Source organism: Somniosus microcephalus, chromosome 4 (assembly GCF_052327205.1).
Source record: "Somniosus microcephalus isolate GS21.2 chromosome 4, FLI_Smic_1.0, whole genome shotgun sequence".
NCBI classification, from domain to species: Eukaryota; Metazoa; Chordata; class Chondrichthyes; order Squaliformes; family Somniosidae; genus Somniosus; species Somniosus microcephalus.
This window is the reverse complement of record NC_140990.1, coordinates 317,739,081-317,761,498: the sequence shown is the minus strand read 5'-3', so window position 1 is coordinate 317,761,498 and position 22,418 is coordinate 317,739,081. Positions and strand designations below refer to the sequence as shown.

Below are 22,418 nucleotides of genomic sequence, written 5' to 3'. Positions count from 1 at the left end.
TGACTGAGCCTCCACAGCCCTCTGGGGTAGAGAATTCCAAAGATTCACAACCCTCTGAGTGAAGAAATTTCTCCTCATCTTAGTCCTAAATAACCGATCCCTTATCCTGAGGCAATGACCCCTGGTTCTAGACTCTCCAGCCAGGGGAAACAGACTCTCAGCATCTGTAAAGTCTGTGGGTTGTTTAGTTAATTAATACACAGACTACCAGAGTAACTTAAAACAGGACTTTACTATTCGAAGGTCAGGGCGAATCTGCCCAATAAATCCTGACACAGCACTTATATACCGGTGTGGTCACCGTCGGTATTACAGTATACAGAAGCCAACAAAGTAGTGCAACACCTAAAGTAGTTCTCTTAAAGGTGGACGGTTACATACAATAGTTCTCTTAAAGGTAGACGGGTACATACACTACAATCCTCCCTTTTTAGCTTACAACATACTGATTCCCCATTAAACATACATTATAACATATATACAACTTTATGCAAAACAGTTCACAGATTCAGTCTCTCTGGAGGTTTCCGGACTCTGTCCGGATAACGCCTCGGTGGTGTCGTAACACCCGGCGGGGTAGTAGGTGCTTCTGGCAAGGTCGATTCGGCTTGAAGGACAGTGTCAGGTTCATCTGATTCCAGTATTACCAGATCGGAGGTAGGTGTTCTGGGTATCTCTGTCTCAACATTAACCGTGTAAGGTGGTGGAGTAGGTTGGCCATTTGTGGCTGACCCTATGATCTGGTCAACATGGCGCCTTATTATACTGTCCCCAATGTCCACCGTATACATCAACGGCCCTAGCCTTTTTCCAATAGTTCCAGGCTGCCATTTCTCGGTACGGTAGTCCCGGGCCAAAACTTGTTGACCTATCTGAAAAGATCTAGTTGGCCTTTCATTCATGCCCTGGAATTGCCGGTTCTCTACGTCCCTTCTGACGTTTGGCTTAAGCAAATCCAGCCGGCATCTTAGTCGTCTATTAAAAAACATCATGGCGGGAGTTTGATTTGTGACCGCATGTGTTGCATTCCTGTACGCCAACAAGAAGCTATCCACCTTATGTTGTAAGTTAATGACTTCATTACCCATGGCCTTTATGGCCTTCTTGAAGGTCTGGACAAACCTTTCAGCCAATCCATTGGAGGCGGGATGGTATGGGGCTGACGTGTAGTGCTTAACCCCATTGCTCTTTAAGAATTTCTTGAATTCTTCGGACACAAATTGCGGTCCATTATCAGAACAGATCTGTTCCGGCAGCCCATTCCTAGCAAACATGGTCCTTAACACTGTGATGGTTTTTTCCGTGGTGGTGGTGGACATCTTTATTACCTCCGGCCACTTGGAGTGTGCATCCACCGCTATTAGAAACATTGAGTCCATAAATGGACCAGCAAAGTCGATGTGTACCCTTTGCCAAGGAGATGAGGGCCACTCCCATGGATGCAGAGGAGCCTGTGGTGGCGCGTTTTGGACCTTCTGGCATCCTAGACAGCTCTTAGTGATTTCTTCGATGTCCCCATCAATGCCTGGCCACCACACAAACGCTCTTGCTAGGTTCTTCATTTTCACTCCACCCAGATGTCCCTCGTGCAGCTCCTTTAACACCTTCTGTTGAAGTTTGGGTGGAATCACCACTCTAGATCCACACATCAGGGTTCCTCGACACACTGACAGCTGTTCTTTTCTCTGCGAAAATGCTGGCAGCGTTGGTTCGCCCTGTGCTGGCCATCCCTCCACCGTTAAATCATAGACTCGTGAGAGAGTCGGGTCATTTCTTGTTTCGTTTTCGATCATCGAATTTGTTACTGGTAGACATTCCACTATGGATGAGTGGAACATCTCTACCGGGTCCACTGTAGTCGCTTCTTCTACTATCGGCAATGGCAAGCGCGATAACCCATCAGCATTTCCATGCTGTTTGGACCTTTTGTATTCGATGTCATATTGGTGTGCCCCAAGTAACACGGACCACCTCTGTAACCTTTGCGCTGTCATGGTGGAAACGGCCTTGTTAGGGTTGAATATGGACACCAACGGCTGGTGGTCTGTCAGTAATGTGAACTCCTTGCCCTGCAGGTAATGATTGAATTTCTTTACGCCCCACACAAGGCTGAGGGCCTCCCTATCTATTTGAGCATAATTTCGCTCCGCGGAGGTCAATGATCGGGACGCGAATGCCACTGGCCTTTCCGAGCCATTTGGTAACTTGTGTGAAAGTACTGCTCCAATTCCATAGGGGGAAGCATCACAAGCTAGACGAAGAGGTAACGTTGGGTTGAAATGAGCCAACACTTCTTCAGAGGTAATCAACGCCTTGCTTCTGCGAAAGGCCTTTTTACATTCCTCACTCCACTTCCATGGTACTTCTTTCCGCAACAGAGCATTCAGCGGATGCAGCACTGTGGATAGATTCGGCAGAAACTTGTGATAATAATTAATCAACCCCAAGAATGATCTTAACTGTGATACGTTTTCCGGAGCGGGGGCCTTCACGACAGCTTCTATCTTGTCAGGTGACTTGTGCAGCCCCTCTCGGTCAATGACATGACCGCAGTACGAGATCCGTTTTTGGAAGAACTCACATTTCTTGCGATTAACTCGAAGGCCATACTCCTTCAACCTAGTGAGCACCAGTTTCAAATTTGTGAGGTGTTCTTCCTCGTCTTCTCCCGTAATCAGGATATCGTCTAAGTAACACTGCGTGCTTGGAATTCCTTGTAATACCTGCTCCATGGCCCTCTGCCAAATTGCTGGAGTCGAAGCTACCCCAAAAACCAGTCTATTATAACGATACAAGCCTCTGTGTGTGTTGATGGTGAGGTACTGACGCGACTCTTCCTCGACTTCCATTTGTAAGTATGCCTGTGCCAGGTCTATCTTGGTGAAGTGTTTCCCTCCAGCCAACGAAGCAAAGATATCTTCAATCCGCGGAAGCGGGTATTGTACCGTGTGAAGCACCGGATTCACTGTGATCTTGAAGTCTCCGCAGATGCGGACCTTCCCCGGTCCCCCTGGCTTGTCACTTGGTGAAGACTTCATGACGGGAACAATGGGCGTGGCCCACTCACTCCAGTCCACTTTTGACAGTACCCCTGATCGTTCAAGTTCTTCCAGTTCTGCCTCCACAGCAGGTCGTATCGCGTAAGGTACCGATCTGGCTTTGAAAAATTTTGGGCTTGCATGTTCTGCAATCTTAACCTTTGCTTTAACTCCTCGCAGTGTTCCCAGTCCTTGCTGGAATACCTCTTTAGCTTCGTCTAATATTCTGGACAACCGTTCAGGTTTGACATCTTCCTTTCTGGAATCTACCGTCATGGTGTTTAGTGAATGCCAGTCTATCTTTATTTTCCTGATCCACTCCCGTCCCAGAAGTGGTGGACCTCCCTCAGGCAACACATACAGGTCCATCCTTTGGTGCTCTTTGTCCTTGTATCTCACCTTGACTTCTATCTTTCCGATGGGGTATACTTTGTGCCCCGTGTATGTCTTCAATACTAGTTCCGTATCCCGTAGGGGAATATGCTTGAATAACTTTTTATAATCATGCTTATTCATGACCGTCAACGCCGATCCGGTGTCCACTTCCATTTTCACTTGGACTTTTGCAATCCGTAGTGTGATCCAGATAGCTTGTCGGTCAGCTTCATTACTCACATTGTGAATTCTCAGACTATCCAGCTCCTGGCCGTTTGGGTCTGAGTCCGAATTCTGTTCATCTGAACTCTTCTCAGCCACCTTGTGTACCTTGTTGTACTTTTCCTGTGATGGCTTCCTTTGGTTGTTGGTCTTCTTCCCTGACCGGCATACCTTAGCTATGTGACCCAGTTTGCCACATTTCCTACATTCCTGGTTCTTAAACCAGCATTGGTTCTGGTCGTGTGTTGTCTTCCCACAACGATAGCATTTTGTTGTACTCGAGGTAATTTGATCCACACTGAGTGCCGCTGCCTTTAGCTGCATTTCCGCAGTTCCCTTCGCTGCGGCTTCGTGCGATGCTGCAATAAGGACAGCCCTGTCAAGTGTAAGGTCGTTCTCTTCGAGTAGTCGCTTTTGCGTTCCTTCCTTTGACAACCCGCACACGAACTTGTCTCGCAATGCCTCTGTCAGATTCCCTCCAAACTGGCAGTGTTTCGCTAGTCTACGCAGTTCGACCAAGTATTCTGCGTTGCTTTCGTCTTTCCTTTGCGTTCTCGCATAGAATTTGAATCGTTCCGCCAACACCAACGGTGTGGGGTTCAAGTGATCCTTCAGAACAGTTACAATATCATCGAAAGTCTGATCCGCCGGTTTAGCTGGTGCTAGTAGATGCTTCAAGAGCCCGTATGTCTTCGCGCCCATCGAGTTTAGCAAGGTTATAGCTTTGTCATCTTCTTCTATTTTATTGGCCTCACAATAGATCTCAATGCGTTCCACATACGTGGCCCAGTCTTCTACCTCGGAATTAAAATCGTTGATGATACCACGCTTAGGCATCTTCCTCTCTTCCTGATAACACCACGAATTATTTCTTTAAATTTTCTTTTATTTTTTTTTTCCCAAGATGGCGGTTCCCGCGCTTATCTTCTCTCCCCGCCCACTTCAATGGCGGTTTCCCGCTTCTGTCTTCTTCCCCGCCTAATGGCGGCTTCCCGCGTTTCTTCCCTAGCGGGAGGGGTACACTTTCCCCACGGGCGACGGCCGCTGGCTTTCAGGTTCACAGCCTGCGCGTCGGCTTCAGTGCTTTCCCTTTTCTCGGCAGGGCAGCCGGCGCTGGGTACACCCCGTTGACGGCGAACAGTTTCAGCCGCTGGGCTGGCTCTTGCTCAGTCTCCCTTGGTCGGCTCTGCCTCTCCCGCTCGCTCGGCTCCCAATCGCGCCTCCCAGCCCTCTCGCAGTCCGGAGCTTCCCTCCCCGGCTGCGGCTGAGTTTTTATATCTTCCCGCGCCTACGCTCCCGGTCGCAGCGCTTCGTGGCTTCGGTCGCTGCCCGGCCTTTTTCGCCGGTCGCGGTCTAGCTGTCTCACGACGCCGTTGCGTCCCCAGCCTGTCTGTACCGCGGCTTCCTTGCTCCACGCTGCCCCAGTCTCAGCGCCTCTGGGCCCGACTTCTGTCCGGCTCCTTTCCCCCTCGACCGTGGTCGAGTGCACCGCCCTTATCCTCCGGTTATTCTTTTTACTTTTCCCTTACTCACAGTCACCGTGGCCGGCTTGCTTCTCGTGCTGATCGGCTCACTCCTCACCGTGGCAGAAGGGACAGTCAGTGCCTGTTGCTGATGGAAGTCTTTGTCTCTGAATTCTTCCTCCTTTCCAGCTCTACAGACTCGAGTTTTCTCCCAGCAGAATGACGAGGGCGGTTGCCTCTTCTTGATGCTCGTTAACTGCTTCGGAAGTATTGTTGCCGTAGGGTACGATCGGACTCGTCGCCACTGTAAAGTCTGTGGGTTGTTTAGTTAATTAATACACAGACTACCAGAGTAACTTAAAACAGGACTTTACTATTCGAAGGTCAGGGCGAATCTGCCCAATAAATCCTGACACAGCACTTATATACCGGTGTGGTCACCGTCAGTATTACAGTATACAGAAGCCAACAAAGTAGTGCAACACCTAAAGTAGTTCTCTTAAAGGTGGACGGTTACATACAATAGTTCTCTTAAAGGTAGACGGGTACATACACTACAGCATCTACCCTGTCAAGCCCGCTAAGAATTTTATACGTTTCAATGAGATCACCTCTCATTCTTCTAAACTCTAGAGAGTATAGGCCCAATCTACTCAATCTCTCCTCATAGGACAATCCCCCCCCATCCGGCCCTATATAATTGCAGCAAGACTTCTTTACTCTTATACTCCAACCCCCTTGCAATAAAGGCTAACATATCATTGGCCTTCCTAATTGCTCGCTGTACCTGCATGTTAACTCCTTACAGAAGTTGTCTGAATGTCTTCGGGGAATCGTCGGATCTGAAACCTCCACTGCAGCTCTTTCCCATCAGGCAGTTGGCACTGAATCAGCACAAACCTTTCTCAGCTTTCCTTGCATGTTAATCATTTTGCAATACCAATCAATAATGTCAGCACTTAGCCAATAGAGCCACTGTGTGCTCCCCTCGCCCAACCACTAACATGAATATAAACCTCCCCCACAGCTCAATCAGTGTCCAGTGTGGAACTGAGCCCTACAGACCCGAAAGATGCCAGGTTTGAATTCTGGATCTGTGCTGAGTGACATGATCGCAGCCAGATTAACTTCAATTGGTCTTAGTGTCCCTGCTTTTGATTGCTATTCAGAGAGGGTGACATCCTTGGGGGTCACCATTGACCAGAAACTTAACTGGACCAGCCACATAAATGCTGTGGCAATAAGAGCAGGTCAGAGGCTGGGTATTCTGGCAAGTGTCTCACCTCCTGACTCCCCAAAGCCTTTCCACCATCTACAAGGCACAAGTAAGGAGTGTGATGGAATACTCTCCACTTGCCTGGATGAGTGCAACTCCAACAACACTCAAGAGGCTCAACACTGTCCAGGACAAAGCAGCCCGCTTGAGTCGCACCCCATTCACCACCTTAAACATTCACTGCCTCCACCACCGGCGTACCGTGGCTGCAGTGTGTACCATCTACAAGATGCACTGCAGCAACTCGCCAAGGTTTCTTCGGCAGCACCTCCCAAACCCGCGACCTTGTCCACCTAGAAGGACAAGGGCAGCAGGCGCATGGGAACACCACCACCTCCAAGTTCCCCTCCAAGTCACACACCATCCTGACTTAGAAGTATATCAACCGAGCCTTCATCGCCGCTGGGTCAAAATCCTGGAACTCCCTCCCTAACAGCGCTGTGGGAGCACGTTCACCACACGGACTGCAGCGGTTCAAGAAGGTGGCTCACCACCACCTTCTCCAGGGCAACTAGGGATGGGCAATAAATGCTGTCCTTGCCAGCGACGCTCACATCCCATGAATGAATTTTTAAAAAAGACTCTTGCTAGAGAGTTCGTGGGTGTAACTGGTTTGGGCGGTAGCACTAAATAGGCAATTGCCAGTCGACAGCCCGTCACTGGAGAAGGAAATCGGGCGAGCTGTAGAAATGGGCGGCCGGTTCGCAATCGGCCTTTCTGCGCTACCGGCCCCAGACCAAGTTCAACCCCCTACCTGTGCAGGTTGGTTGGGAACAGGATTAACCGCCGTGAAGAGAGACTGGACAGGCTGGGGTTGTTTTCCTTAGAGCAGAGAAGGCTGAGGGGGGACCTGATTGAGGTGTACAAAATTATCAGAGGCATAGATAGGATAGATAGAAAGGAACTTTTCCCCTTAGTAGAGGGGTCAATAACCAGAGGGCATAGTTTCAAGGTAAGGTTTAGAGGGGATTTGTGGAAAAACATTTTTCACCCAGAGGGTGGTTGGAATCTGGAACTCGCTGCCTGAAAGGGTGGTAGAGGCAGGAACCCTCACAATATTCGAGAAGCATTTAGATGAGCACTTGAAATGCCATAGCATACAAGGCTACGGACCCAGTGCTGGAAAATGGGATTAGAATAGGCAGGGCTTGATGGCCGGCACGGACGCGATGGGCCGAAGGGCCTCTTTCTGTGCTGTATAACTCTATGACTCTATGCCCCTCAAGAGTTGAACTGCCCCAATTGATCAGGGTCTGAGAAGCGCTGCTGGAACAAAGTAAAACTCACCTCTTCAAGGTAGAGGGAGCTTCACTCTCCACCTAACCAAGCTTGGGAAGTTGGAAATGTACGTGATCCAATCCTGCAACGCCAGTACCCGGAAGTGTCATTCACTGGAGAAACTGGCCGGAAGGAGTTACAGAGCATGACAGTATAAAAGAGCACAAATTAACCCAACACACACAATTCATTCATCTGAATCACACTTTCAAGCTCGCTAACATCTCATTGCCAATTTCCCCCCAACAATATAATCAATTTACAGTGGCTGAGGCAGGCAGGATGTCTTTTATCAGGGGTGTTATGAGTTAGCCAGACCAAACAAAAACTACTTCCAATGGTCTATTTTACAAATAGAATTTCACAATAAGGTTCAAACAGAAACATTATTACTTCTATTAATGTAACAATTCCAATAAAGCAAAGTGAAAAGAGAAACAACCTTGTCGGTTGAAAACTCTAACTCATGGAGCCCAAGAGCTGTTTGTGCGCCACTAGTCTATGATAACTCTGCTACCGATCACTGCAATGTGCCGGCCAACATTTAGAAGCGCAAGCCCAAATAATCGGTTTTAACTGGTCAGATTGGCGCTCAAGTCCACTCCAACTGAGTGGCTCCCGGTGCTGTCCCACATTGCCCTGCCTGCCACTCGCCGCGATGCCACCGTGCTCCGCGAGATGGAAAAATTCATGAGCAGCACCGACCTTCCCATTCACGAAGACTTGAAAAACCCAGCACGAAAGTGCTTAAAATGGCGCCGGCCATTCTGGGAAACAGCAGCCAATATTCAGGCCGCTGGTATCGACCCACTATCCAGATGGAGGGAATCGAGGGACGCACGCAACATAAAGAGCCATCACGGACCCAACAGCAGAGGTCCCTGCCTTCGCCCTCCCTCGAAGACATTGGGCAGCGCGCAACCCAATCCGCACAGGGCACGGACGATGCGTCCACCTGCTCCACAAGTGGATGATGAGGGGGCGACCCGAAGTGTGACTGTGGCCATGAGTCCCAGACCATCAACCTGCCCACTGAGATCTGTTGCAGGAGGTGCCTCATTTCTCCACTCGGCATCTCAGGAGGCCATCGAATGGACAACCAAACTAGACATCCCATCATAAGCTTTCCCCGTCATACAAAACAACAACAACGACCTAACTCTGGAGTAACATCGGCTGTTTCTGTTTTCTATCAAGTGATAAGAACATAAGAACATAAGAAATAGGAGCAGGAGTAGGCCAATCGGCCCCTCGAGCCTGCTCCGCCATTCAATAAGGTCATGGCTGATCTGATCCTAACCGCCAATCTACTATCACAGAACCATCTCCTGAATCTAACAGAATTAGACACACGAAATAGGAGCAGGATCAGGCTACACGGCCCCTGGGCCCGCTCCGCTACCCACAGGGCCATGACCGATCCGAACCTAGACTCATGTCCAAATTCCTGCCCGCTCCCCGTAACCCTTTATTCCCTTTACTTCTAGGAAACTGTCTATTTCTGTTTTAAATTTATGTAATGATGTAGCTTCTACAGCTTTTTGGGGCAGCATATTCCATGGACCTACCACCCTCTGAGTGAAGTAGTTCCTCCTCATCTCAATTTTGAAAGAGCAGCCCCTTATTCTAAGACTATGCCCCCTAGTTCTAGTTTCACCCATCATCGGGAACATCCTCCCCGCATCCACCCGATCCAACCCCTTCACAATCTTATATGTTTCAATAAGATCACCTCTCATTCTTCTGAACTCCAATGAGTAGAGTCCCAATCTACGCAACCTCTCCTCATATGTCCATCCCCTCATCCCCGGGATTAACCGAGTGAACCTTCTTTGTACTGACTCGAGAGCAAGTATGTCTTTTCTTAAGTATGGACACCAAAACTGTATGCAGTATTCCAGGTGCGGTCTCACCAATACCTTGTACAACTGAAGCAATACCTCCCTATTTTTATATTCTATCCCCCTAGCAATGAAAGCCAACATTCAATTGGCCTTCTTAATCACTTGCTGCACCTGCATACTAACCTTTTGAGTTTCGTACACCAGGGCCCCCAGATCCCTTTGTACTTCAGTACTTTCCAGTTTCTTGCCATTAAGATAATAATTTGCTCTATGATTTTTCCTGCCAAAGTGCATAACCTCACACTTTCCAGTATTGTATTCCATCTGCCAAATCTTTGCCCACTTACTTAGCCTGTCTATGTCCCCTTGCAGGTTTTTTATGTCCTCCTCACTCACTACTTTCCCTCCCATCTTAGTATCATCTACAAACTTTGATATGTTACACTCGGTCCCCTCCTCCAAATTGTTAATATAGATTGTAAAGAGTTGGGGACCCAGCACTGACCCCTGTGGAACACCACTAGTTACTGATTCCCAGTCTGAGAATGAACCATTTATCCCAACTCTCTGCCTTCGGTTAGATAGCCAATCCTCTATCCATGCCAGAATATTACCCCCAATCCCGTGATTTTTTATCTTAAGCAATAATCTTTTGTGTGGCACCTTGTCAAATGCCTTTTGGAAGTCTAAATACACTACGTCCACTGGTTCCCCTTTATCCACCCTATATGTTACTTCCTCAAAGGACTCCAGCAAATTTGTTAAACATGACTTCCCCTTCATAAAACCATGGTGACTTTGTCCTATTAAATTATGATTATCCAAATGTCCTGTTACTGTCTCCTTAATAATGGACTCCAATATTTTACCTACCACAGATGTTAGGCTATAGTTTCCAGCCTTCTGTCTACTGCCCTTTTTAAATAAGGGTGTTACATTAGCAGTTTTCCAGTCTGCCGGGACCTTTGCTGAGTCCAGGGAGTTTTGGAAAATTATTACCAATGCATCCACAATCCCTACCGCCATTTCCCTCAAGACCCTAGGATGTAAGCCATCAGGTCCAGGTGATTTATTCGCCTCGAGTCCCATTATTTTACCGAGTACCACTTCCTTAGTGATTTTGATCGTGTTTAGCACCTCCCCCCCTATAGCCCCCTGTTTGTCCAGTGTTGGGATATTCTTAGTGTCTTCTACTGTAAAGACTGATATAAAATATTCATTCAGTGTTTTTGCCATCTCCATATTTCCCACCATTAATTTCCCGGTCTCATCCTCTAAGGGACTAACATTTACTTTAGCCACTCTTTTTCTTTTTATATAACTATAAAAACTCTTACTATCTGTTTTTATATTTTTTGCTAATTTACTTTCATAATCTATCTTCCCTTTCTTAATCAATCTTTTTGTTATTTTTTGCTGTCTTTTAAAGTTTTCCCAATCCTCTATCCTCCCACTAGATCTGGCTACCTTATATGCCCTTGTTTTTAGTCGAATACTATCCTTAATTTCTTTACTTAGCTACGGATGGCTGTCTTTTCTTTTACACCCTTTTCTTCTCAGTGGAATATATTTTTTTTGGAAGTTGTAAAATAACTCCTTAAATGTACACCACTGATCATGTATCGTCTTACCCTTTAATCTATTTTCCCAATCCACTCTACTCAATTCTGCTCTCATACCTTCATAGTCTCCTTTATTCAAGCTTAGCATGCTTGTTTGAGATCCAACCTTCTCACCCTCTAATTGAATATGGAATTCAACCATGTTATGGTCACTCATTCCAAGGGGATCCTTTACTAGGACATTTTTAATTAATCCTGTCTCGTTACACAGGACCAGATCTAAGGTTGCTTGCCCCCTGGTCGGTTCAGTTACATGCTGCTCAAGAAACCCATCCCTAATACACTCAATGAACTCATCTAAGGCGCGTTCCTTCAGAAGAGGGGTCCGATTAAAAATCAAATCATAGACATTGCGAGGGGGTTGTTTGAACACCCTGAACACCCTCCCTGCCTACGACACTGTCCATTTAAGCAAAAATAATTGCAACAAAGATCAGCAGGAAAAGAAGAATGTCCAAGATAATTATTTTGTAACTTTGTTTTTTTTTTAAGGACAGTCCTTTCTAAGACTGGCATAAACAGGGAGATTTTCTGCACTGCTGTCATGCAATACGCCAGCAACAGCGACTTGAGAATAGTACTTCCTTGTATATCGTCCCTTCCATTTCTAAAGCAATCATAGAATCATACAACACAGAAGGGGGCCATTCGGTCCATCGCTCCTGTGCCGGCTCTTTGAAAGAACTCTCCGATTAGTCCCACAACCCACTCCCCCCTGCTCTTTCCTCAGAGCCCTGCAATTTTTCCTTTTCAAGTATTTATCCAATCCCCTTTTGAAAGTTACTATTGAATCTGCTTCCACCGCCCTTTCAGGCAGCGCGTTCCAGATCACAACAACTCGCTGCATAAAAAAAAATTCTCCTCATCTTCCCTCTGGTTCTTTTACCGATTACCTTCAATCTGTGTCCTCTGGTTACCGACCCTCCTGCCAGTGGAAACAGTTTCTCCCTATCTACCCTATCGAAACCCCTCAGAATTTTGACCTCTATTAAATCTCCCCTTAACCTTCTCCGCGCTACTTACAATCTTACAATTCTACTTAAAACTACCCGATCCTAAATTATGATAGAAATTGTTTCCCCGTGTATTTGCTTAAAATTTATTACTTTACAAGTAATACATGGATTAATTAAATAATGCACGGAACCATCGCATGTTTACAGCACAGAAGGAGGCCATTCGGCCCATTGTGACTATGCCAGCTCTTTTCGAGAGCATCCAAAACCAATCCCACTGCCCCGCACACTCCCCGTAGCCCTCTATCAATCCAAAATTAATCCGATGTCCCACTGTCTCCCTATAACCCTCTGTTTCAAATATTTATCCATTTTTCCCTTAAAAGATGCAATGGTTTATGCCTCAACTATTTCCTGTGGCATAGCATTCCTTGCTCTAACAACCAGTTGTGTAAGAATGATTTGCTTAACCGCTCTCCTCACTCTCTTAGAGAAGATTTTAAATTGAAGACCTCAGGTCACCAACTCCCCAACAAGTGGAAATAGACTTTTCTTATTCACTATCAAAACCCTTCGTAACTTTAAAAACCTCGATTGACTCTCCTCTTAGGCTTCTCTGCTCTTGCGACTTGATCTCTCTCCTCGTAACGATGCTATAATGGGGTGGCCAAAGCCATTGCCTTGCACAATCACAGAATCACAGAAACCCCACAGTGCAGATAGAGGCTATTTCGGCCCATCGAGCCCGCACCGACACATATCCCACACTATCCCCGTAACCCCATGTATTTAATCCCCCTAACACTAAGGGTCAATTTAGCATAGCCAATCAACCTAACCCGCACATCTTTGGACTGTGGGAGGAAACCCACGCAAACACGGGGAGGATGTGCAAACTCCACACAGACAGTCGCCCGAGGCCGGATTCGAACCCGGGTCCCTGGCGCTCTGAGGCAACAGTGCTAACCACTATGACAAGTTTATCATTATCTCTTTACTCTTGCCCCTAGGTGTCAGCTGTGATTCAGTGGGCGGCAGTGCTCTCGCCTCTGAGTCTGAAGGTTGTGGGTTCAAGTTCCACCCCAGATGCTTGAGCACCTAATCTAGGCGCGGTGCCCAGGGCTGGCGGAGGTTCCGTCTTTCAGATGAGACACTAAACTCAGCTCTGTCTCCTCTCTCAGGTGGATGTAAAAGATCCCATGGCACTATTTCCAAGAAAAGCAGGGGAGTTCTTCCCAAAGTCCTGGCCAATATTTATCCCCTGTCATCACAAAAAAAACAGATTATCTGGTTATTATCACACTGCTGTTTGTGGGAGCTTGCTGTGCGTATATTGGCTGTTACGTTTCCTACATTACAACAGTGACTACGCTTCAAAAAAAAAAGTACTTAATTGGGTGTATACCGCGTTAGGACATCCTGAGGTTGTGAAAGGTGCTATATAAATGCAAGTTCTTTCTTTCTATAAAACACAAATTGTGGGTTATTTTCTCCCATCCTCTCTTGAAGGTGCTATCTCGTGATGGGGTACAGTTCCACATGCATTCCCCCCACCTTCCAGGTCCTTCTGAATGTGCGAGCACAGAGGGCGAGCATCAGCAGGCTATGCCACTGTGGAAGGCATCGCAGCCAAGGCTACTCCAGTCCACGTACACTCACTTAACATAAAAACATAAGAACATAAGAAATAGGAGCAGGAGTCGGCCTTAAGGCCCCTCGAGCCTGCTCCGCCATTCAATAAGATCATGGTTGATCATCGACCTCAACTCCACTTTCCTGCCCGATCTCCATATCCCTCGATTCCCCTAGAGTCCAAAAATCTATCGATCTCAGCCTTGAATATATTCAAAGACTCAGCATCCACAGCCCTCTGGGGCAGAGAAATCCAAAGAGTCACAACCCTCTGAGTGAAGAAATTCCTCCTCATCTCGGTCTTAAATGGCCGACCCCTTATCCTGAGACTGCCCCCTAGTTCTAGACACTCCAGCCAGGGGGAAACAACCTCTCAGCATCTACCCTGTCAATCCCCCTCAGAATCTTGAATGTTTCAATGAGATCACCTCTCATTCTTCTAAACTCCAGAGAGTATCGGCCCATTCTACACAATCTCTCCTCATAGGACAGCCCTCTCATCCCAGGAATCAATCTGGTGAACCTTCGTTGCACCGCCTCCAAGGCAAGTATATCCTTCCTTAGATAAGGAGACCAAAACTGTGCACAGTACTCCAGGTGTGGTCTCACCAAGGCCCTGTACAATTGTAGCAAGACTTCCTTACTCTTATACTCCAACCCCATTGCAATAAAGGCCAACATGCCATTTGCCTTCCTTATTGCTTGCTGTACCTGCATGCTAGCTTTCTGTGTTTCTTGCACGAGGAAACCCAAACCTCTCTGAACACCAACATTTGAAAGTTTCTCACCATTTAAAAAATATTCTGTTTTTCTATTCTTACCTACCAAAGTGAATAACCTCACATTTCCCCACATTATCATCTGCCACCTTACTGCCCACTCACTTAATCTATCTATATCCCTTTGCAGACTCTTTGTGTTCTCCTCACAGCTTACTGTCCCACCTAGCTTTGTATCAGCAGCAAACTTGGATACATTTCACTCGGTCCCTTCATCTAGGTCATTAATATAGATTGTGAATAACTGAGGCCCCAACACTGATCCTTGCGGCACCCCACTAGTTACAGCCTGCCAACCTGAAAAAGATCCGTTTATCCCTACCCTCTGTTTCCTGTCCATTAACCAATCCTCTATCCGTGCTACTATATTACCCCCAACCCCATGAGCCCTAATCTTGTGTAATAACCTTTTATGTGGCTCCTTATCGAATGCCTTTTGGAAATCCAAATATACTACATCCACTGGTTCCCCTTTATCCTCAAAAAACTCTAATAAATTTGTCAAACACGATTTCCCTTTCAAAAGCCATGTTCACTCTGCCTAATCATGTTATGATTTTCTAAGTGCCCTGATACCTTAACAATGGATTCCAGCATTTACCTGAAGACTGATGTCAGGCTAACTGGCCTGTAGTTCCCTGTTTTCTCTCTCCCTCCTTTCTTGAATAGCGGTGCTCCATTTGCTTACACTTGTAAGTATACTTCAGCCATGATCTAATTGAATTGCAGAACAAAGCTAGAGAGGCTAAGTGGCATACTCCTGTTCCTATGTTCACTGTAGGGTCACTGGATAGCAATAAGGAGCAAGAATCCTGACTGATTTTTTTTTCTCCCAGTGTGGCACACTTATGCCGCCCTAGCTGAGATCAGTTGATCCAGCACAGACCCGTGGATTGAATCTGGGACCTTGGTCTATATTGTTTAATTCCACACTGGGCGATGTAAGTACCAACCCCACCATTGAGGAGTGTGTGTGCACAATGTATTGCTTTCCTCCCATCAATCACCATGATTTACACGGCAATTCACAAATGTCAAACCAGCACATGTTAAAACAGTCCAATCTGCAGAGGTCAGAAACAGTAATGCAGAGATAGCACACAGGCAACGTCAGCCTTGGCTCAGTGGGTAGCACTCGCACCTCTTTGAGTCAGAAGGTCAGGGGTTCAAGTCCCACTCCAGAGACTGGAGCCCATAATCTAGACTGACGCGCCAGTGCAGTACCGAGGGGAGTGCTGCACTGTCAGGGGTTTCGTCTTTCGGATGAGACATTAAACTGAGGCTCCGTCTACCCTCTCAGGTGGATGCAAAAAGATCCCACGGCAATATTTCAAAAGAAGAACAAGGGAGTTCTCGCTGGTGTCTTGGCCGATATGTATCCCTCACTAACCACACTGCTGCTTGTGGGATCTTGCTGTGCGCAAATTGGCTGCCGCGTTTCCCTACTTTACAACACTTACTACAGTGCAAGAAAAGTACTTCATTGGCTGCAAAGCACTTTGGGAGGTTGTGAAAGGCGCTGTATACATGCAAGTTTGTTCTTTCTTTTAAGTCTTTATGTCGCCATTGATAAAAAGAAATGAGAGCAGAGCCAGCCGACGCTACGGTAGACCAAGTTTTCTGCTGATGGGGAGGGAGAGGAGGAATAGCGCTATAAAAATAAACAAACATTCTAGAGTCATAATCAAGTTTTAAAATAAACTGATGATTTACACCAGGCTGAGGTCCTGGCATAGACAGCTCCATCATGCTTACTACCATTTACATTGCCGCAGAAGTTCCAGCCTGCAAATTATACTGTGCAATATTATCGGCGGCCGTGCCTTCAACCATCTAGACCCTAAGCTCTGGAATTCCCTGCCTAAGCCTCGCCACCTCTCTCCTTAAAACCTACCTCTTTGACCAAGCGTTTGGTCACCTGTCCTAATATCTCCTTATGTGGCTCGGTGTCAAATATTGTCTGCTTTGTGCTCCTGTGAAGCACCTTGGGATGTTCTACTGTATAAAAGACGCCATATAAAGGCACGTTGCTGCTCTTGTTATTATACAGGCGCTCTGAATTATCAGAAGGAGACACTGTCTGTCCGAACTAACAGCTGCGTGTAAATTGGCTGCTGCAATTCCTACATTACAACTTGCATTGAATTCCACTGTCTGCTATTACAATGGAGCTGTTAACCAATTAAAATTAAATCAGTTGGCATCTTCACAAAAGAAAGACTTGCATTTATATAGCGTCTTTCATGAGGCAGAAGGCACTTTACAGTCAATGAAATACTTTTTTGAAGTGTAGTCACTGTAATATCGGAAACGCAGCAGCCAATTTGCGCACAGCAAGCTCCCACAAACAGAAATGTGAGAATGACCAGATAATCTGTTTTAGTGATGTTGGTTGAGGGATAAATATTGGCCTAGGACACTGGGGAGATCTCCCCTCCTCTGAATAGTACCACGGGATCTTTTACAGCCACCTGACAGGGCAAACAAGGCCTCGCTTTAACGTCTCATCCAAAAGACAGCACCTCTGACAGTGCAACACTCCCTCAGTACTGCACTGGAGAGTCAGCCTAGATTTTTGTGCTCAAGTCTCTGGAGTGGGAACTTGAACCCACAACCTTCTGACTCCGAGGCGAGAGTGCCACCCACTGAGCCACAACTAGCACACAAAAAAAAAGAACGGACAGAGAAATGTTATAGAAACGCATTTGATGTTTGTATGATACTATTGCTGAAACCTTCATTGCATTGCAATGCCTTTTTTGGGGGGGGGGGTGTGGTTGAGTGTCTGGAAGCAGGGAAGAGGGAAAAGAGGCATTCCTTTTAGTAGTTACACAGAGCTATATAATTGGTGAGGCAGACGTAAGCCTAATGATGTCACTGCATCACACATTGTTGCTCACATTTGTGTTTATAAACCCTCCAAAAAGTCTTGCAAGGGATTTAAGCAACAACCATAGTACATGCATGTACACACACATATGTATACATTTATAGAAACACACATATATACATTCACTCCCTCCACCACCGCTGCAGTGTGTACCATCTACAAGATGCACTGCAGCAACTCGCCAAGGCTTCTTCGGCAGCACCTCCCAAACCCACGACCTCTTCCACCTCGAGGGACAAGGGCAGCAGGTGCATGGGAACACCACCACCTCCAAATTCCCTCCAAGTCACACACCACCCTGACTTGCAAATATATTGCCGTTCCTTCATCGTTGCTGGGTCAAAATCCTGGAATTCCCTACCTAACAGCACTGTGGGAGCACCTTCACCACACGGACAGCAGCAGTTCAAGAAGGCGGCTCACCGTCACCTTCTCAAGGGCAATTAGGGATGGGCAATAAATGCTGGCCTTGCCGGTGACGCCCACATCCCCTGAATGAATTTTAAAAACTAGTTCGTGTCCCTTGGATTGCTCAAGGTGAACTGAAGTATACAGCATTGTATAACAAGAGTGCTATAGTATATAATACAGAAAGTAATATACAATAGAACTGGCATTCAGAAGTGTAACTAAAATCTTGAACTAACTGAGCAATATTCTTGCATGAAATCTGAGCTGATAATGATTTTCTGTGAAGGACAATCTTATACCAGGCACACACTGTGTACAAAACTTCTTTATATATATGAAACACACGCAAACACACGCACACATCCATACACACACAACCAGACTTAACACTAGCACACACACACACACACACTCACACACAACCAGACACAACACAAACAGGCACATCTACACAAACACACATACCTACACCAATGTTTCCTTTAGGCTGTGCCACGCTCTAGAGGTCCTGCGCAGCTGGCGAGCCGGCTTTTAAATAGAAAAACCGTGCATGCGCGGAATGCTGAATGGCCCGCGCAGCCCGTTAAAGGGGCCACGCGGGCCAAAAAAATAATTAGAGAGAACATTGACCTACACGCACATCCACACAAGCATGCACACGTCTACATAAACACACGCACACACATCTACACAAACACAAAATAACAACAAAAAACGCTGGAAAAACTCAGCAGGCCCGGCAACATCCGTGGAGAGAGAAACAGAGTCAACGTTTCAGGTCGAAGACCCTTCGTCAGAACTGAGGAAAAAAGCAAGAAATGAAACGGATGAAAAAAGCAAGTTTGGGGGCTGGGAAATGGGGAGGGGATGAAAGAACAAAAGGGCAGGTCTGAGAGGTGAAGAGACATTAAGAGATATTCAAGGCGAGACGAGATGGTAATAGGGCAGGTAAAGAGACAAAAGACGGCTCTAGATGAAGTGTGAAATGCGCTGGCAGAGTGAGAGACAGCTGCCATGTGGGAGAGAGAAAAAGGAAAAGGCACAAACCAAAGGTGTGGATAAAAAATATATAAAAATATAATAGGGGCCGAGGTTATGATCTGAAATAGTTGAACTCGATATTGAGTCCGGAAGGCTGTAAAGTGCCTAATCGGAAGATGAGGTGCTGTTCCTCGAGCTTACGCTGGGTTTCCGTGGAACAATGCAAGAGGTCGCGGACGATGAGGTCTGAGTGGGAGTGGAGCGGTGAATTAAAGTGACTGGCGACCGGAAGCTCGGGGTCACCCTTACGGACTGAACAGAGGTGTACACAAACACACACACTCATCTACACAAACACACGCACACATGTCTACACATACATGCACACATATCTACAAACATGCACACACATCTACACAAACACGCACACATGTCTACACAAACATGCGCACACATGGCTACACACACGTCTACACAAACATACACACGTCTACACAAACACACTCCCTAACAGCATTGTGGGTGTACCTACACCATATGGACTGCAGCGGTTCAAGAAGGCGGCTCACCACCATCTTCTCAAGGGCAATTAGGGATGGGCACTAAATGCAGGCCTAGCCAGCCAGCGACGCCCACATCCCATCAATGAATTAAAAAAAACACATACACATGTCTACACGCACACATGTCTACACAAACACACACACACGTCTACAGACGCACACACGTCTACACAAACACACACATGTCTACACACACACATGTCTACACAAACACACGCACAGCTATTTACATAAATAAACACACACATCTACACAACCAGACACAGAGCAGACATACACATATCTACACAAACACACACACACATTTATACAAACACAGGCACAGACATTAACTTTCAGGTCAGTTCTGGCTATATATTTTTTAAAAAACAAATAGGGAACTGCAGGTTTTTCCTGCCGCTTTAAGTTGTGATGCTCCGATAATGAGGGACCCTCACCCCATCACCCCACCTTGATCCGAGCTCTAAATTTACACGTTTCACCCTGAACTCCGAGCCGAGTCTCTGACAACAGCTCCTGGTTCACTGTACAAAGGTTATTGTCAGTTTATCACAAGAGAGAGGAGTGGAAATAGACCCTGCCCTTAAAAACAGCGCACAGACCCGACATTTCCGCTTCATTTCAGGGAAAATAAAAAAAAAGACAGCGTGTTCTTGTTTTGGAATAACCCAATGCACGCTTAAACAAATTTCCTGTGATATAAATAACATTTTTTTCGTTTAAAAAAAATACACATCGCTCTGGAGTGGAAATATTGAATAATTGGGATCTTTTTTGGGTCTAGTTTAGACACCTCTGAGAAAAATTGCATGATTCTAATATATAATATATAAATAATATGTGTGAATGACATTTCTCGTTCCCTTTGAAAGCGGTGCAAACTCGTGTGTTCGACAGAAGCATGCTGGAGATTTCTCTCTCTCTCCAACTGATCAGCAAAGGTTCACCTAGTTCAGGGAGATTGTCAGAGCAAAGGGCATGTGCTGTTTGCAAGGAGCTGGATAAACAGAGGAGCTTAAAGCAGTGTCCCCCCCAGGAGAATTGATTAATGTTTTAAAATGTTAAACAAAAAGGTCACAAACTTCTTTACCCAGAGAGGGGCGAGAATGTGGGACTCGCCACCACCGCCAGTATGCTGAGGCGACCAGCGTAGATGCATCTAAAGGGGGAAGCTGGATAAACACATCAGGGAGCAAGGAATAGAAGGATATGGTGATGGGGTGGGATGAAGTGGTGGGGTGGAGGGGAAAGGATAGACTGGTTGGGCCGAATGGCCTGTTCTTATGCTGTAAAATTCTATGTCATTCTCTGCAACGACAAAAAAGAGGCAGGAAAAATGAAAGCTCTTTGCTCAAGGAGGGACAGGGTGAGTCAGTCAAACGCCAAACATCTCCTCATTTCTCTCTTTTAACATTCTATAAGTTGATTTTATCCTTTCAGGCACCAGGTTTTAAGGTAATTGGCAAAAGAACCAGAGGGGAGATGAGGAGAATTAATTTTTATGCAGAATATTGTTGTGATCTGGAACGCACTGCCTGAAGGAAGCAGATTCAACAGTAACTTTCAAAAGGAAATTGGGTAAATACTTGAAAATGTGCAGTGCTCTGGGGAAAGAGCCGGGGGGAGTGGGACAAATTGGGCAGTTCTACCACAGGCTGGATGGGCTGAATGGCCACCTGTTTGTGTTGTGATGCTCTGATTTTAGGATGCAGACCCTGAGACCTGATGGTTGTCTCTCTTCCTTACCTGAGTCATCAGTCGGTCCGCGCCCGATTTCTCCTCGTCCTTGAATATGATGTCGGGGTTGTAATTGGGGATCAGGTCCTTGAACCGCGACGCGTTCCGGTTGATCTTGCTCTCCGACTTGCCGCTGGCCCCCAGCGTCTTCTCGGCCACGTTGGGGATGAACTGCTTGTAGGAGAGCGGGGTGAGCTTGCGGTGGATCCTCCTCCTGCTGCCGTAGCCTCTGCCCGGCCCGCAACCCATCGCCGCCGGGCAAAGCAGCAGAACGCAAGCGGTCCCCACCACACTCCACAATCTCATGGTACGTCGAGCCCACCGGGAGTCACTCTCGCATCAGGGAAGGACTAGAAGGCTCCCAGTTGCGACCTCACCATACAACAACTGTCTCCCCCCCCCCACCCCACCCACCCACCCCCTAACCCAGGGGGTATCTGTTAACCCCCCTCCCCTCCCACCCACCCACCCAAGAGAAGCGATCAGCCCCGGCTTCTGGGGTCTGCAATGCTCCCCATCCAGTGCGCAATAACAAGGGGGGGGGGGGGAATAAAAAAGCTCTCCGCGTCCCCGGGAGCGCACCCGAGAGAGGAGGGCTCCCCTCTTCTGCGATTCCAGCCTCCAGCCCGAGATCACAGCTCCAGCCGCCACCGAATCCCCTCCAGTCGGTGCATGGAGACTGCCAAAAATCCCTCAGGAGGGATCCCGATTGGCGACAGAGGTGCGAGAGTAGGTCCTGTCCTGTCCTGTGGGAGAGAGAGAAAGAGACAGAGGTCAGAAATATTTACAGGGATAGAAAGAGAGAGTGACAGAGAGAGAGGGGAGATAGAGAGATGCAGTGATGGAGAGAGAGATACAGAAGGATAGAGAGAGGCATGGATAGAGAGATGGAGGGAGAGAGATTCAGGGATAGAGAGATAGAGGGATAGAGAGAGACAGGGATAGAGAGATAGAGAGATGGAGGGATAGAGAAATAGAGGGATAGAGAGACAGGGATAGAGAGAGACAGGGATAGAGAGATAGAGACAGGGATAGAGAGATAGAGGGATAGAGAGAGACAGGGATAGAGAGATAGAGAGATGGAGGGATAGAGAAATAGAGGGATAGAGAGACAGGGATAGAGAGAGACAGGGATAGAGAGATAGAGACAGGGATAGAGAGATAGAGGGATAGAGAGAGACAGGAATAGAGAGAGGCAGGGATAGAGAGACAGGGATAGCGAGATGGAAGGATAGAGAGATAGAGGGATAGAGAGAGGCAGGGGTAGAGAGAGGGTTCAGGACCAGACCCCGAAAGAGGGGTCAGAGAACCAGGAAGGTGCAGAGATAGAGACAGAAACCAGACAGAGGCA

The 22,418-nt window shown here is 47.0% G+C and overlaps 1 protein-coding gene across 1 annotated transcript in view; it reads right to left on the bottom strand.

The window, feature by feature from the left end:
- Window positions 1-21,449, bottom strand: part of LOC147120642 (indian hedgehog protein-like) — an 84,318-nt gene extending 62,869 nt beyond the window's left edge. Inside the window, exon 1 of the mRNA XM_085986799.1 lies at window positions 21,077-21,449. Within this exon, the coding sequence (XP_085842925.1) occupies window positions 21,077-21,373 (297 nt within the window). The 5' untranslated portion in view covers window positions 21,374-21,449. The remainder of the gene's footprint in view (window positions 1-21,076) is intronic.
- Between the last annotated feature and the right edge of the window lie 969 nt (window positions 21,450-22,418).